Raw genomic sequence first — 18643 nt, 5'->3', positions numbered from 1 at the left:
ACCCACCGCCTCGGGGCAATGAGGGTTAAGTGACTTGTCCAGGGTCACACAGCCAGTAAGTATCAAGTGTCTGAGGCTGGATTTGAACTCAGGTCCTCCTGAATCCAGGGCCGGTGCTTTATCCATTGTGCCACCTAGCTAGCCTTGTGTAGCTGTTTTCAGAGATACTTCTAGGGACCTGTAAGTTTTCAGTTCTTCCAAGGTGGAATGACCTAAGGACAGGTATATTTACTACTGTTCTGGTCTGTACTCTGGTCTGTGAGTGACCACAAGCACTTTTTTATGCCCTGGAACTGTGATGAGGGTCCCTGCTCTACTGTGGCTACAAGCTCTGGTGTGCTAGCACTCCTCCCCTGGGATTTCCACCCAGGACTGTGACTCAGATCTGAATATGGGCAAAGCAACAGAGTTCTGAAAAGAGACCCTTGTAATTTCTTTCTGACAAGTTATTCAACTCCTTACTGTCTGTGGGCTGAGAGCTCCGGAATCAGCTGCTGCCACTGCTGATTCAGTGGCTTCCAAGGCCTGTTCCTAGTTTGTTTACACCCAGTCTACCCTGGCATGGCCTGAGCTGGAGTGTTCTCTAATCTGACCCAGGTGCAACAGACATCTCTTGCCAACTAAGTTGTCTTTGGCTGGAAAATTATTTCACCCCATCCTTTTGTGGGTTCTGCCAATGCAGGAATTGTTTTATTACATTATTGAAAGGCGTTCAGAAGGATTTGGGGGAGAGCTCAGGCATGCTGCTGCCTTTTTGCTGCCACCTTGGTTTCACCTCCCTCTAAAGTGAGTCTTAATAAAGTTGGTTTTAATTATATCTCATGGCATCTTAAGTTTTGAACCTGAATGCTGTAGCTTCTTTTTTTCCATGATCCTATAAAAGTCACTGACAATGGTTCAGAAATCAAATCCACTAGTTCTTTCAGTATCCAAGGATTGAGGCTTTCTGGGCCTGGTAACTTAAAAAGGTTTCTTTTTATTATCTTTCAACTAATTTTTTAGTAGTGCTATTTCAACTCCCTCTTAGCCGTATACTATTTCCTGTTTGAAGGTGATTCTCTTGGATGAAGAAAACAGACGTGAAATAAGGATTAAAGAATTTTGCTTTCACTTTATTATCTTATCATTATTCTATCTTCCCCAAGTTGTGGTCCTAATAGATTTCTGATCCTCTCCTTTCCTCCAATATAACATAAAAGAAAAACAAGTCTTCCTGTTGGGTTGGGTTTTTTTTGCTGGGCAATGGGGGTTAAGTGACTTGCCCAGGGTCACACAGCTAGTAAGTCAAGTGTCTGAGGCCGGATTTGAACTCAGGTACTCCTGAATCCAAGGCTGGTGCTTTATCCACTGCACCACCTAGCCGCCCCTGTTGTTTTAACCAAAAAAAATAACTGATTTTTTTTTAATTTTACTTTCTTTTTTGAATAGATTCCTTCTCCCTCCCCTACCCAGTGAGTCATTCTTTAGAATAAAAAATAATACAGAAAAAATAGCAGTTGAGCAAAACTAAGCATCATATCAACCAAATCTGACAGTATATGCAATGTTTCATATCAATAGTCCTTTATCTCTGCAAACAAAGAAGAAAGATACATGTTCTCATTTTATCTTGATGAAAAGGTAACTTTTTTTGGTGACTTTGGTCTTGACACTTTTCTTAAAGGACCCTGAAATGCTTTAATTTTATTTTTCCTCCATTATTTGTCCTTGCAAGTAATAGGAATATAGGCATTTTCTACATAAACAAAATATAAGTAACTACAATAAGCTTCTTTTTAATTTAACTTAAGTTGGTATTTCATTAGAGATACTCCCTTTTATTCGTCATCAAAATTAGTTTCTCTCTTTCTTTAGAATTTTAGAATGTGGTATCTGACTCACTTTTTATTTGAACCCTTTGCAATCTGTTCTCCAAAAATCCATGATGCATGTCAAAACTATGCTTGACACTTCCCTCATCTATCACAAACTGTATGATAGCATGCCAATTCCACATAAGGTTCCCATTATTTCCAATTTCATGTGACCCTTTGCAAATCATTTAACCTCTGCCTCAGCTGCCCCATTTGTAAAATGGGTACAATAATAATAATTTCTACTCATTATGGTTGCTATGAGGATCAAATGAAATATTTGTAAAGTATTTTGGAAGTGCTATATAAATGCTATTTGTTGTAGTTATTATTATTGAATTCTACCCAAGATAAAACTAGAGGTAAGCAAAGGAAAGCATGAAATGCCAAGATGGGAGACTGATGGAATGGGCTAACACAATGAGAGACATTTTTAAATATTACAAATGAAAAAAAACTCCCTTTAACATGCAATATGATGTTTTTGTAATAAATTAGTTCACAATGATTATAGTAAACGTGTGTCCAACTCTCTGTGATCCATTGGGGTTTTCATGGCAAAGATACTGGAATGGTTTACCAATTCCTTCTCCAGCTCATTTTATAAATGAGGAAATAGAGCAAACTGGGTTAAGTGATTTGTGCAGACATTTAGTAAGTATCTGAGGCCAGAAGATGAGTCTTCCTGACTCCAGGTCCAGTACTCTATCCACAGTGCCACCCTAGCCACCCTTGAAACAATTAGGCTATTAATTATATCTTGGAACTCTTTTCATTATATAAAGATGGTACTGGATTGGGGGAATGGGGGAAGGACCTGGGTTTCAAATATCAACTTGCTCTATACTACTTAAGTCACAAGGAACTGGACTAGGAAATCCTTCCTTACATTTCTCAATCTTACATTTAGCATCATAATTACATTCAGCATAATGAGATTTTTCCAAATCTTGTCTTACATATACATTGTAATTAATCCCTGCAGTACAAAAATACAAAAACATTTTCAAATTTTTATCTAGTACTTACTTTAAGGAGATCTATTTCCTTGATGCAGTCAGCACGAGCTTTGGCATCCATTAAATCAAATATCTATTTAAAAAATCCATAAAACAATTTTTAAATTAATACCAACCAAACATGGATCAAGATGACATGCATAGGCAGTTACAGTCTATGGAGAATTCTGATTGTTGTAGCATACACTCCTTAACTTGGTATTTAGTGTTCTCCACAATCTAGCTCTAACCCTACCTTTGCAATTTTACTTCATATAAGTTTTTCATGCAATCTACATTCCAGCCCAGCTAGGCTAACTGCTTTATTATCATCTTATATTGCTCATCTGTAAATATGCACAGGCTACTTACCAAGCCTGGAAAATATATTTTTGCCTAGTGAAATCCTCTTCCTCGAAAGCTTGCTACTACCTCCATAAAGCTTTTACCCCCAGGTAAAAGTGCTATCTCTTTCAAATTTTCCCAGAACAACCTGTATTTCTTTATCCATATCACACTCTACCTGGTAGTATATACTTATATACACTTGTATACCCTTAAAAAACAAAATTCTCCAGAGTTCCTCAGCAACAAGGGTTGGATAGTTTTACCTTAGTATTTTATCTAGTAACTCACGGTAAATGTTTATTAGATAGAATATTCAATAACACCTTCCACCACTAAGTTGTTTTAATTAGTGCAGCATTTTAGGACAGAGAACAGATTCAAATCCCACTTCTACCATTTACCACTTATGTGACTTTGGGTAAATCGTTAACCCCTCCAGGCTTTAATACCTTTATCTGTAAAATGAGGGGTTTGGACAGGATGACCTCTAAGAAAGCACTTTCCACCTCTAAATTTATAATCCCAGATTGTTTAAGCCTTAAGACATTCCATACTGAAAATGGAAAACAAAGTAGTTAAAGTTTTCTTTATTTAGGTATTAAATTCCAAAGATTTGCATAGGATATTCCTCATGAAACATACAGTATAGATGAAAGGTAACCTTGGGTTTTTCCCCCCATATAAATATTTTATTATTTTCCAGTTACATTTAGAGATAATTTTCAACATTTGTTTTTATAATATTTCTAGTTTCAAATTTTTCTCCAGCCCTCCGCTCCCTCCCCCCTCCCCAAGACAGAAAGTAATCTGATATAGGTTATATATGTATAATCACATTAAACATATTTATGCATTAGTCATGTTATAAGAATCAGAACAAAAAGGAAAAACCTCAAAAAAGAAAAACAACAACAAAAACAATAGAAATAGTATGGTTCGATCTGCATTCTGATTCAACAGTTTGGTGTTGTTTTTCTGGATTTGGAGAGCATTTTCCATCATGAGTCCTTTGGAACTATCTTGGAACATTGTATTGCTGAGAAGAATCAAGTCTATCACAGTTGATCAACACACAATGTTGTTGATACTGTGTACAATGTTCTCCTGGTTCTGCTCATCTCACTTATCATCAGTTCATGCAAGTCCTTCCAGGTTTCTCTGAAATCCTCCTGCTCATCTTTTCTTACAGCACAATAGAATTCCATTACATTCACATACCACAACTTGTTCAGCCATTCCCCAATTGATGGGCAACCCCTCATTTTCCAATTCCTTGCCACCACAAAAAGAGCAGCTATAAATATTTTTGTACATGTGGGTCCTTTTCCCTTTTTTATGATCTCTTTGGGAAAAAGTCCTAATAGTGGTATTGCTGGGTCAAAGGGTATGCAAAGTTTTATAGCCCTTTGGGTATAGTTCCAAACTGCTCTCCAGAATGGTTGGATCGGTTCACAGCTCCACCAACAATGCATTAGTGTTCCAATTTTCCCATAACTTCTCCAACATTTATTATTTTCCTTTTTTGTCATTTTAGCCAATCTGATAGGTGTCAGGTGGTACCTCAGAGTTGTTTTAATTTACATCTCCCTAATCAATAGTGATTTAGAGCATTTTTTCATATGGGAATAGATAGCTTTGATTTCTTCATCAGAAAACTGCCTGTTCATATCCTCTGACCATTCTCCACTGGGGAATGACTAGGATTCTTATAAATTTGATTTACTTCTTGATATATTTTAGAAGTAAGGCCTTTATCAGAAATACTGGCTATAAAAATTGTTTCCCAGCTTTCTGTCTCCCTTCTCATTTTGGATGCATTGCTTCTATTTGTACAAAACTTTTTAATTTAATGTAATCAAAACCATCCATTTTGCATTTCATACTATTCTCTATCTCTTGTTTGGTCATAAACTGTTCTCCTTTCCAAAGATCTGAGAGGTAAACTATTCCTTCCTCTCCTAATTTACCTATGGCATCACCTTTTATGTCTAAATTATGTACCCATTTTGACCTTATTTTAGTATAAGGTGTAAGATGTTGGTCTATGCCTAGTTTCTGCCATACTCTCTTCCAGTTTTCCCAGCAGTTTTTGTCAAATACTGAATTCTTATCCCAGAAGCTGGAGTCTTTGGGTTTATCAAACAGTACATTATTAAAGTCATTTACTGTTGTGTCTCCTGTGCCTAATCTATTCCATTGATTCCCCCACTCTATTTCTTAGTCAGTAGCAGATAGTTTTGATGACTGCTGCTTTATGGTAAAGCTTCAGACTTGGTACAGCTAAGCCCATCTTCCTATGCATTTTTTTTCATTATTTCCCTTGATATTCTTGACCTTTTGTTTTTCCAAATGAATTTTGTTATTATTTTTTCTAGCTCTATAATGAAAGGTAACCTTTGTAAAGACAGAACGCATTCCAGGCATTGGGACTAGCCAATACAAAGGTATGGAGATGTAAGATGGAGTATAATGTGTGAGGAACAAGTCGGCCAGTATGGCTAGATTACAGAATGCTTGGAGGAGAGTCTGGAAAAGTAAGAAAGAGGTAGGTTATAAAGAGCCTTAGAGGCCAGAGGGCTTTATATTGCTCCTGAGGGCAATGGGAAAACATTGGAATTTACTGAGCAGTGGGATAACATAGTCAAACTTACGCTTTAGGAAAATCACCCTGGTAGCTGAAGGCAGATTGGAACAAGGAGGCTTGAAGGAAGGAGACCAATTAGAAAGCTACTGCAATAAACTGGGTGAGAGGTGACAAGAGCCTGAACTGGAGTAGTAGCCATGTGAGTAGAGAGAAAGAGACATATCTAAAGTCATAAAAGAAAGAGAACAGGGAGTGCAATTTCAGATTAAGAAAGCTTGGAGGTGGAATACTTCCAAGTGATGGTGAGATCTAAGGTATAACCACATCAGTGGATGACTGAAACAGAAGCTGGGATAGGAAAACTGAAATATAGTTCTCTGAAAATGATTCCAAGGGGAGACTAAGTGGGAAGGCTGTTAGGTGCCAAATTCACTGAAGGAAGGTGGTAGAAATGTCAAAAGAGGGCAGGATCAGGAAAGGTGGCATAGTAAGATGTCATGAAATGAGAGGAGCACGTGTTTGGAAATAGAAGGGACTGTGAAAGTCTCCCAGTTTAAACATTTTCGATTGCAGAAAGTGAAGGCCAAAACAAACTCAGGGACTTGCCCAAGATCATGCAATGGCAGAATCATCTCTATGCCTACTGATATAATTTCTATTCTTCCTTCAAGGCTCAGCTGATCTTTGCAGCTGAAAATAACCTCTCTTTCTCTATAGTTTCAGTAACACTGCTCCAGTCACTCTGTTTGTCCTTTTTACATCTCACCTTGTATATATGTGTGTGTGTGTGTGTGTATCTAATTATCTCTTCCTATTAGATTAAGCAACTTCATAGAATCATCTTTGTGCCTAGCATAGAGTACATCACCTTGTACATAGTAGGCACTTAAACTATTTGTTCAATGGAATTGAGTTCCTTAGTGAAGATGACAGAACAAGGGTCTGGAAATGGCAACTGGTATGAAAGATTATGTGAACTAGATGACCTAAAACTTCCTTCTAGGTTTATGGTTCTATGATATAAAAAGGAGGAAATGAGGCAATAGCATTAATACTGTAATATTCTAAATATTCAGAAGTCAGAATTCAGCAATCTCAACAATCCTAAACACAAACACATACAGGAGATAAACCACAGTTTTTTTCCCACCACCACCAATATTTTTCATGTCATGGACCCCTTGGGCAGTCTCATGAAGCCTATGGACTCCCTTCTCAGAATTTTAAATTAACAACAACAACAACAACAATTTACATAGCACTTACTATGTGTCAGGTACAGTGCTGTTTCCTTTATGATTATCTCATTTGAGCATTAACAACTCTATGAGGTAAGTGCTATTATTAACCCCATTTTACAGATGAAGAAACTGAGAGCTTAAATGATTTGCTCAAGGTTACAAAGCCAATAATATCTGAGGCTAGATTTGAACTAAGATCTTTTTGACTCCAAGACCTAGCTGCATAAAACAGCAAAATACATAGGGTTATAAAGCAAACCAATTACAATGAAACACAGTTACTAAGATTTCAAAAACAAAAGCAAGTTCATGAACCATAGGTTGAGAACTCCCAAGATTAAAAAAAAAAGTTTCGTGGGAAGCTAGGTGGCGCAGTGGATAGAGCACCGGCCCTGGATTCAGGAAGACCTGAGTTCAAATCCGGATTTAGACACTTAACACTTACTAGCTGTGTGACCCTGGGCACATCACTTAATCCTCATAGCCTCACCAAAAAAAAAAAAAATTGTACTATCTTTTGTTCTTACATGTTCTAAACTTTCCCCATGCCTCTCTCCTCCTTCCAGATATTCATCACTTATAACAAAGATTTAAAAAAGGAGAAGAGAAAAAAATCAGCAAAACTGATCAGTTTAGAAACAAAATCTAACATATATGCAACATTGCATGTATGTGGACCCCTTGACTTTAGCAAAAAAGTGGAGGGAGGTACCTTCTCATAGCTCTTACTTGGACCCAACTTTGTTTTCAGTTATTTACTTGCTAAAACCAAAAGGCTTCTCTAATATGTTGTTGTACATGCTTTTTATCGTCCTTTTGGGGATGCTTTGGTGTATATACCAGACTGTGGAATCTCTAGGACAAAAGGTATGGATTTTTTTTTTTTTTGGTAAGGCAATTGGAGTTAAGTGACTTGCCCAGGGTCACATAGCTAGTAAGTGTCAAGTGTCTGAGGCCAGATTTGAACTCAGGTACTCCTGAATTCAGGGCTGGTGCTTTATCCACTGCACCACCTAGCTGCCCCGGTATGGATATTTTAATCACCTTATTTTCATTATTCCAAACTACTTTGCAGAATGGCTATGCTAATCCATAGTGCCTTCAACAATGCATTAATGTATCCATATTTATACTATCCCTCCAACATTGATTTTTTTTTTTTTAGTAAGGCAATTGGGGTTAAGTGACTTGCCCAGGGTCACACAACTAGTAAGTGTTAAGTGTCTGAGGTCGGATTTGAACTCAGGTACTCCTGACTCCAGGGCCGGTGCTCTATCCACTGCACCATCTAGCTGCTCCCAACATTGATTATTTCCACCTTTTGTGTGGGAATAGGTGTGAGGCAAATTCTTGGTTTGTTTTGTTTTACAGTTTTCTTATTCATCATTGGAATTAATAGTTTGCACAATTAATAGCTTGCAATTCTTTTTAGAATTATTTGTTCATATCCTTTAACCACATCCAGGTTCTATTTTTAAATCACAAAACCTAATTTACAAAACTTGTTTAGAAAATCAGGGCTGGAGATATAACTGGAGCAGTAGTGACATGTCATAGGGACTGTGCAGTCAGGACACAGTTTGAATCTCAGCTCCACTACTTAATTCCTCTGTGAGCTGAGATGAGTCACTCCACCTCTTTTGAGAATTGTATTTCTTACATATAAAATCAAAGTGTTGGACTAAATGATTTCTAAGGTCCCTTCCAGGATTAAATACTATATTAAAAAAAAATCTGATCAAAAGTAGAATCAAAATAAAATCTGAAGACATCTGAAATTGAGTTTCATTGGCATTCCATATTATATCTTTTCTTTACCTCTCTTGGCCAACAATACAAAAAAGTACTGAATCTACACCCCCCCACACACACACCTATAAATACATATACATATATGTAGGTTAAATTGGATGAAGGGGCCTACTAAATGTCAAGCACTTTGTTAAAATGAATAATCTGGAAAAGGCTTCTCGCAAAAAGTGGGATTTTAGCTGAGACTAGAAGGAAGTCAGGGAAGGCAGAAGGCAGAAACAAGGAAGAAGAACATTTCAAGCAAGGGGACGGCTAGTGAAAATGCACAGAGCTAGGGAGATGAAGTATCTTGTGAGAGGCAGTGTCACTTGATTGTAGAGTACATGGGAGGGGATTTAGATGCACAAAGGATTTATAACAGTATTAATATGAATCTACATTTTTATATTACATATAACCATGTAAAATTTTTCCTTACAAAAGTGCTTTATTACAAAACAGAAAATAAGCTGAGCCTCAGAAAGCTCAAGTGACTTAACTTACCCATAAACAACAAAACTTATAAGTATCAGAGATAGGACTCAAATCCAGGTCTCCTGACTCCCAAGCTTGGTGTTCTTTCCATTATACAAGGATGTCAGGATGCTGATTTAGATGGTAGCTCTCTTTTAATTAGAAAAATCAAGGCCTTATCCATTTGGAATAAAGAGTTAAATTAATGAGTTTACTATATCTGAAGACATTTAGAAATTATTAAAACCAATTAGCAGATACAAAAGAATTAGGTCAGGAGGTTTAAAAAAAACTTTTTGGACAAAAATCTAAGCTATCTTGTTAGAATGATAAAAAAAAATCATTCAGAGTTTATGTCATAATCTAATAGTTGAATACAACTTTTCTCACTAATATCATGCCATTTATGAAATACTATTAAAAATATATCTGATTTCCAAGTACTTAAAATAATAGGTTGTTCCAAAGGAATTCAATAAGAATTAAATGATGAGGTTGGTAAAAGCTATAAAACACACTTGGTAAATTACTATACACATTTTAAAAAATAACTGAATACTTGGCTTTGCAATTTATGAACAAATTAAAATAATACTATGAGTCATACATGAAATTAGCATCCATAAATTCCTTCTCTATAATCACATGTGAAAACATGCAGAAATAAGACTCTCATAATAAACCCAATGTACAACTTTACCATAATTTTAAAATTTGGCTTCCCTGACACTCCCAAATTCAAGTAAACATTAATAAATATCAAGGACATGCATAAAGCATATGATCAAGCTCCGGTGACTGCCTTGAAACCTAGATGGAGATTAAATATCCTTATGTTAGGGAAGTAGTTATAGTGGTGGCCTTTATCCTCCATACAAATGAAAGTATCATTTCTCTTTCTGAATTATTTTACATTTTCCCCTAACAGTTTGTTTACAAAGGTAAATTTAATATGATACTAAATACAAATTGTATGGGACCTGAATACAAAAATCAAAATACCTTATTTAAACATATATGTGTGTATGTATACTCACTATACAGTCTTCTACCAATGTCCTATTTCCATACCTCATTTTACATAGAGGTGCTCTGGATCTCAAAGGCTTTTGCCAGTGAATGAATGGTTTTCTTTGAATCTTAGCTAAAATTCCACCTTCTATAAAAAGCCTTTTCCCATTTCCTTAGTGCTGGTGCTTTCCCTCTGGGATTAATTCAATTTACTACCACACCCCCACATATCCCGCCCTGCCCCCCCCATACACCCTGTTTCTACATACAGCTAGGAGGTGAAGTGGATAGGGCCTGGAATCATCAAGTTCTGAGCTCAAATCCCATTTCAAATGTTTATTAGCTATGTGACCCTGGGCAAGTCACTTAACCCGTTTGCCTGTTTTCTCATCTGTAAAATGTGGATAACATATACTTCCCAGTGTTGCTGTGAGAACCAAATGTAAAAATAACTATGAAGTGCTCAGCACAGTGCTTGGCACACTCCAAGCTCTATATAAATGTTGGCTACTCTTAGGGCTATTGTTAGATATAGATAGATAGATAGATAGATAGATAGATAGATAGATAGATAGATAGATAGATAGATAGATTAGATAGATAGATAGATAGATATGTCTATATAGATATCTATATCTATCTCTTTTGTTTGTACATAGTTGTTTGAATATTGCCTCTATTAGACTGTGAGGTCCTTCAGGGCAGGGACTTATTTTTCCTTTCCCTAGCCCTTAGCACAGTGGCTCACACATAGCAAATGCATAATGAATGCTTGTTAACTCAAGAAGCCCTGTTATTTCTTGAGTTGGCATGGGGTAGGAGACAGAAAGCTAGAAATGGATGGTCTTTGAGGACCCTTCTAGCTCTCTAGGATCCCATTAGGCAGAAAGAGATCTCTCTCTCTCTTTAGATCCTGACTGATACTAACTAGCTGTATGGCAATGGAAAAACCACTTATAAAAATTCTGAGCCTTGGTTTCCTCTCTACTCGATGGGGATAAAAATACCAGTAGTTCCAATTCACAAAGATGCTATTACAATCAAATGAGATCATAGGATCACAGATTTAAAGCTACAAAGTACATTGGATCTTCAACACCTTCATTTCATAGACAGGAAACTGAAGCACAGAGACGTTACCTGCTCAAGATCACCAAGGTAGTCAGTGCCAAAGGCAAGTACGGAGCTCAGGTTGTAAGATCAAAGAGTTAGAACCAGAGCTAGGAGGCTAGATATAGAAAGAATACTTTGCTGACTTTAGAGTGCTATATAAATGTCAATTTGGGGCAGCTAGATGATACAGTGGATAGAGCACCAGGCCTGAAGTCAGAAAGACCTAGTTCAAATCCAGCCCCAGGTACTTACTAGTTGTGACCCTGGGAAAGTCACTCAACCCTGTTTGCCTCAGTTTCCTTATTTGTAAAATGAGCTGGTGAAGGAAATGGCAAAGCATTTTCAGCATTTGTGCCAAAAAAACCCAAAACCCAAACACAGTCACAAAGAGTGTGACACAACTAAAACAAATGAACAAACAGCAGCAGCAGCATGTCAATTATTATTTTTTATTATTATGGATCTTGATCCATAAACAGAAACATCTGGAGTACCTCATCATCTCTAAGAAATTCCTCTTCTATTTAAACCTTACCAAAAGAAATCTTGTACAACAATAATTCACAGAATCATAAATCTATTTTTATAAATAGAAGCTACTTCAGAGATCATCTAGTCCAGTGTTTCTAAAACTTTTTCCACTCATTACCCCTTTGTGCCTGAGAAGTTTTTAGGTGACCCCAGGTATATAGGTATATAAAACAGGTATACAAATTAAACATTTACTGACAAATTTTTACAAGACCCACATTCAGTTATGCAACCCTATAAGATCTGAACCCAGATATTCTGATTCCAAAGTTGGTATTTTTCCCATTGCATCAAGCTGCATACAACTCCCTGTTTCTTCATCTCTCACTTGATAATAATCAGAGGGTTCCTGAAAGGAATTACCCTTGAGGTTGCATTTATCAAGGAATCATGTACGACCTTAACATATGCACAAGGCACTAGTTGTAAGAGGTAAACCATAAAAGCTGTCTTTGACTCTAACAAATCAAAAGCTCATTATTTATAATCAACAAATAATATAGTGAAATCTTGTAGTCTCTACAACTTTTAGTCAATTATATGACTATACAATGTGGTCTGCAATAGAGAATCCTTTGTGCAAGTATTTAAAAGGTAGTTGTTTTTATTTATGTGTTAGTTACCATTTTTTAATGGAAAATATTCTGATTTGGGGTACTTTTAACATTTTCTTTGACAGCAGAAATAAAATGCAATGAGCTTTTAAAATCAGTACAAGCCAAGGATCTCACTACAATCAATAAAATGCCTATAAAGTATGTTTCTTCCCAAAAAAATATTGTTCCCTAATTAAGTTTCTTAAGAGACATTATCTTATACAACATTCATCTTTTTTTAAACGAGGTCACAGTTAAATGGAAAAATTCTACAAGTTATCAGTACTTGGCCAACTGCTGTCTCCAAGGTTACCAACAATCTCTTAATTGCTAAATCCACTTGCCTTTTTTCAGTTCTTTCTTCTTCTTGACCTATGCAACTTTTAGACCCTTTTGAACACCTCCTGAATATTCCCACCTCTCCCTTGGCCTTCATGACTCTGCTCTCCTGGCCTACCTGCTTAACTGTTGCTTCTCAATCTCCTTTGTAGGATCATCATCAATGTCACACTCCTTGAAAAGTCCAGGACCAAAAGGCTCTGTGCTGGGTACTTTACACACACACACACACACACACACACACACACACACACACACACACACACACACACTCATTCACATATATCATAGACATGTGAATGAATTTATATATTAAATATCATATACGCATGTGAATGAATTTATAATACATATATACATACACATACATAACACAAAACCAAACTCATTATCTTCCCTTGCCCCTTCTCTCCAAACTTTTCTTTTTGTATTGAGCACCCTAGTTACATAGAAAATATCTTCAACTCTTTACTCTCACCACCCACCCTCCTGCCTCTACCTCCTCCCCGACCAGTATCTAATCAGTTGTCAAGTCTTATTAAATCTACTTCTACAATATCAATTCTCACATCCATTCCTTTTTTTCATCACACAGTCATCACACTCATTATCACCTCTTATGTGTTCCTCCACATGCACATGAACATAACATGAGACACAAGAGTGTAAGCTCCTCGAAATTCCTTCTTGAACAGGGACATTGTTTTTTGCTTTTATTTGTATATTCAGGGCTTAACACAGTGACCGGCACATAGTAGGTACTTAATAAAGGCTACCTGACTGCCTGTCTCCCAGCCTCTAGGCTAAACATCCCTGAGTTCCTTCAACTTCTACTGATATGACATGTCTTTAAGGCCTACCTCCATCTTGGTTCCCCTGATCAATGTCTTTCTTAAAAAGAGAGCACCAGAAATGAACATGATACACTGGCTGTGGTCTGATCAGAGTAGAGTTCAGGAGAATACTGTTGTTGTTCAGTCATTTCAGTCGAGTCCTACTCTTTGTGACCTCACTTGTGGTTTTCTTGGCAAAGATATTGAAGTGGTTGCCATTTCCTTCTCCAGCTCATCTTGCAGATAAGGAAACTGAGGCAAACAGAGTTAAGCGACCTGCTCAGGGTCACAGAGCTATTAACTATCTGAGGCCATATTTGAATTCACAAAGATGCATCTTCCAACCTTCATGCCTGGCACTCTATATCCACCTAGCTGCCCCCAGGAGGATGATCAGCCCCTTATTTCTGGGAGCTAAGCCTCTTAGTGAAGCTGAAGATCCTGCTAGCTTTTTCAGCAGCCACATCACACAACTGACATATTACACCCAGCTGTTCAGACAAATGCTATCTAACTAGGTCTCTTCCATTCTATACTTGTAAATTCAAGCGTAAGATTTTACATTTATCCCAATTAAATTTTATCATATTAGATTCAGCCCAACTCTTCATTTTATAAAGATCTTTTGGGAACCTGACTTTGTTATCCAGCATGTTAACTCTATCCTAGTTTTGTGTCCTCTTCAAATTAGGTAAGCATGCCATCTGTGCCTTTATCCAAATCACTGATAAAAATGTCAAATAGTAGAGATCCCTGGGACACTCCCCTGGAGACCTTCTGTCAAGCTGATATTTAACCATTAACAACTACTCTTTGAAACCAGAATTCAAAATTCACATAATTGTATTCTTGTGTAGTCTACATATATATTTGTCCACAAGTATGACGTACTCGAAAGAATGCTTTGTTCAAGTCTAGGTAAACTATCTAAAGCATTCTCCTGATCATCTAGTTTAATAACTGTTTCAAAAAAGGAAGTAAGATCAGTGTGGTATGACATGTTGTTGATGAATGAGACAGGTAAGTGGCACAGTGCATAGAAGTTACAATCTATCCTTTTACACTAGCTATGTGACTCGGGCCAAGTCACTTAACCTCTACCTCAGTCACCTCATCTGTAAAATGAAAATACTAAAATAGCACCTACAAAGGTTTTAGTGAAGATAAAATGAGATAATGTTTGAAAGCATTTTCCAAGGCTTAAAGCACCATATTAAATGTGGGCTATTCTTTTTCTTGTTAATATTATGAAGCCACGCTGACTCTTGTTTGCAATCCCCTCATTTTATAGAGAGGTTAAGTGATGTACCCAGAGTTGCACAGGTACTAAGGAGCAGAGGTGAAATTCTAACATGTTATTCCAAATCCAGTAATTTCCCATTGCACAACACTGCCTCATGAATTTAGTTTCAAAGGTGGCAAGTAATTTGCTATCTTATTTGTTCCTTAACACCCGGATTGCTGTTAACAACTTCCTGATTATGACACTGATTTTAAGGTGCTCTCCTTTCTCTAACTGGACCTATCTACTGATGCCTCAATGTTACTGTTCCCCCCAAATCCTTCCTCTTCTAAGAATCTGTACTACCTTTTTTCCTCATCTTTCAAAACCTATTCAAGTCTTACTTTCTACATAAACCTTTCCCTAACTTCAAAACGACAATGACCTTTCTCTTTGACCACCATGCAATTTTCCACTTTATTTTAGTGGTTTTGAATAGTTTGTCCAACTTCACAGCAAGTGCCATAAAGAGAAACTACCTATACTTTTTTTTTAAGAGGTGAAAAGGATGGATCATTATGTGTCCCCAATAGATAGTATTACTGGATATACAACAGGAACTTAACACGTACTTGTTTATTGATTAAACTTCTTCTAAGATAAAAAATGATTCCCTAATTTAGCTTAGATGAAGCTTCACTTTCTCCTATTTCCAAGGACTTCTAATGATCTCAGACTGCTCTAGGCTCTTGTGTCAGGACTACTAGGGTTAGATGGCATGATGTGGATAAAAATCCATCAAAAGACACTGAGAAGGAGCTTTACACAAGAGGAGAACCTGAAGAGAGCAATGTCATGAAAACAGAGAAGAGATAATATCCAGGAAAAGGGGGCAATCAATATCATCCAGTGCAGTAAACAGGTCAAGAAGAATGAGAAATTAAGGCAAGGTCACTAAATCTGATGATTAAGAAATCAACAATAACTCTGGAAAGCAGTTTCAGTTGAATGATGAAATTGGAAGCTAGACTGCTGAGTATTTAGAAGAGAGTGAGGAGGGCAGCTAGGTGGCGCAGTAGATAAAACACTGGCCCTGGATTCAGGAGGACCTGAGTTCAAATCCGGCCTCAGACACTTGACACTCACTGGGCAAGTCACTTAACCCCAATTGCCTCACAAACAAACAAACAAAAAATCCTAGAAAATAGAAGAGAGTGAGAGTATAGGAAACTGAGACACCTGTTCAGCAAAGAGGGAAGGAGAGATATAGAATGATAGTTAGAAACAAGTGGGGTTTGGTTTGGGTTTTAATTTTTTTTAAGATGCCAGGGAAATATGAAATATGTCTGTAGGCAGCAGAGAAGGACACAATAGACAGGGAAATACTGAAGTTGAAAGTTGGGGTGAGAGTTGGGGCATTCTTCTGCAAAAGACAGAATTGATGATACATGTAGGGTAGTTTGTCTCTGCAAGGAAAAGGGCCAGCTTTATGTGAGATGGGGTGAAAGAAACAATGAAGGAAGATGTCCTGGTGATATGAAATGAGAAGGAGGCTAGAAGGAGCTCCTGATGGTCTAATTTTTTTAAAGCAAAGGATAAAGTGAGGACTTCAGCTGAGAGGGTGAAGGGAATAGATGCCATGGAAGATGATGTAGAAAGACGATGAAGAAAGATGCTTTTGTAAATTGGATAGCAAATCAATTAAAGAAGTATTTAAAAATTTCCCTGTCACAAGTGAGAAACCAGTTAAGATAACACAATAATATTGTAGAAGAGTATTCTTATTCATTCACAAGATCAAAAAAATTGCATCAAACCCTAGAATACTACATTGAAATTCTTATTAACGTCAAAGAGATTAATCATCCACACTTGAAAAACAAAGTGAATTAAATAAAAAATGGTTCTTATCCTTAGATTACACAGTGGTATTCAGTTGGTTAAGAAGTCCATCAAACTGTGTGTGTGTGTGTGTGTGTGTGTGTGTGTGTGTGTGTGTGTGTGTGTTGTATTGCATATGACTAATAAATCAGGTCCAGGAATTGAGGAAATGACACTTGATAAACTGTGAGGTGATTTCAATGATCCCAAAGAGCTTGCTTATTTTTAATAACAATATTTTCCTAATATCATTATGTGGCCACAAATTATGACATAAGGGGATCTTAGAAGATATGGGGAACAAGCATTTATGAAGTATCTACTATGTGCTAGGCACTGTGCTAAGTGCTTGTAAAATACTTTTCTGGGGTAAAATTTGTAAATTTTTGTAAAATTTGTAAAATATCTCTTTTGAGATGAGACGAGAATAGCCGAAATGATAACTCAATGGGAATGGAAAGATATAGAATAAGTTCAAGTAGGGTGCTACAAGTTGCCAATTAAGATTTAAATGGAAGAAACAATGTAAATTACATGAAGATATATCTGACCCAAAAAGAGAACTAGAACAAACATATAATGAGAATGACAAGCAAAAGACAGTCTTGAGGTAATACCTTAATGTCTTGAGAGACAAGAAAAATAAGAAGTTGGCTTCCAGTCTATCAATAAATCCTTAACAGAAGATTTATCTGAGGAAAAAACATGCACAGGAACTATAAAGCAAGAGGAGGCATGGAGGGGCTACAATCTACATCAAGAGCATTTGTATTCACAGTAAAGGAAATGGGGTTCCATCCAAGTTATTAGTATGCCATTTCATACTTTTTCAACATTCCAAATTAAATACTAATGTGATCCTTTCTGAAAAATACGATTCCCAAGCATTCCAAAAAAGCTAGACTTTAATTATCTTTAAATTTTGATTTGTATTCTGAACTTACAAACCATCAAAAGAACTGGCATTTAATACACAGTAAAACAGAAAAAAGAGGATTGTACATGAAACTGAAGGTCTTCAACCCAGAATTTTCAAAGCCTGTACTTTGACCCTTATTCACATGTAATAACTTTGTATTAATATATAAAAATGTTCTTACCTGGACCTTTTTTAAAGCCACTGGTACTGCATCCAAGAGACAGGCTGCTCTGTAAACTTCACTGAACTGTCCACGGCCAATCTTCTTTTCTATTCGAAAGTTGGCTAATGTATTATAGCCCATATCAGGTCGTAAGGCCTTCTGTAATGGTTTTTAAAAAAGTGGAAAAAAGTTTTAAACTACATTATTAGATCTTCCAAGGAATCTTGAAACTCTTTAATCAAGAATGTAAAGGAGAATCTATGTTATAAAAGAGCCAGTAAGGGGACATTATGTTCCAATTAAAAAACTTTTTCCTAATCAATAAAAAGAAAATCATAAAGGGACTTTATTTTTTCTACATCTTTCAGCTAATTGTGTTATGGTAAGATGTGGTCTACTATTGAATATTCTTTGCAAAAGCCTGCTTGTAGCTTTCCAAAAATTTATATACTTGATCCAATCTGGCTGTTTTTCCCTTCTTTGTTCTCTCTAATTACATTTACATCACCTCTATAAGCATCTTAGGAAGTGTGATCTGAAAGTTCAAGTGTTTTGTTAAACTATCCCTGATAGAGAAAAGTTTATGAAGTAATTTTTCCAAATATTTTCCATTTTTCCTCTGTAGTCCTTTATCTATTTTTACACTTGAATGTCCTTGGATTGACTTTGATAAGATGAATACCTTCAATTCAATTCAATAAACATTTATTAAGAGCCTACTATGTGTCAGGCACTGTGCTAAGTAC

The 18643-nt window shown here is 36.6% G+C and overlaps 1 protein-coding gene across 1 annotated transcript in view; it reads right to left on the bottom strand.

Annotated features, from left to right (window-relative positions):
* Window positions 1–18643, bottom strand: part of NEK7 (NIMA related kinase 7) — a 180834-nt gene that overhangs the window by 70530 nt on the left and 91661 nt on the right. Inside the window, 2 exon segments of the mRNA XM_043962734.1 lie at window positions 2883–2945; window positions 17916–18056. Coding sequence (XP_043818669.1) covers window positions 2883–2945; window positions 17916–18056 — 204 coding nt within the window.

This window comes from Dromiciops gliroides, chromosome 4, assembly GCF_019393635.1.
Source record: "Dromiciops gliroides isolate mDroGli1 chromosome 4, mDroGli1.pri, whole genome shotgun sequence".
In the NCBI taxonomy this organism is placed as follows: domain Eukaryota; kingdom Metazoa; phylum Chordata; class Mammalia; order Microbiotheria; family Microbiotheriidae; genus Dromiciops; species Dromiciops gliroides.
Note: the sequence above shows the minus strand (reverse complement) of the source record. Positions and strands in the feature narration are given on the sequence as shown.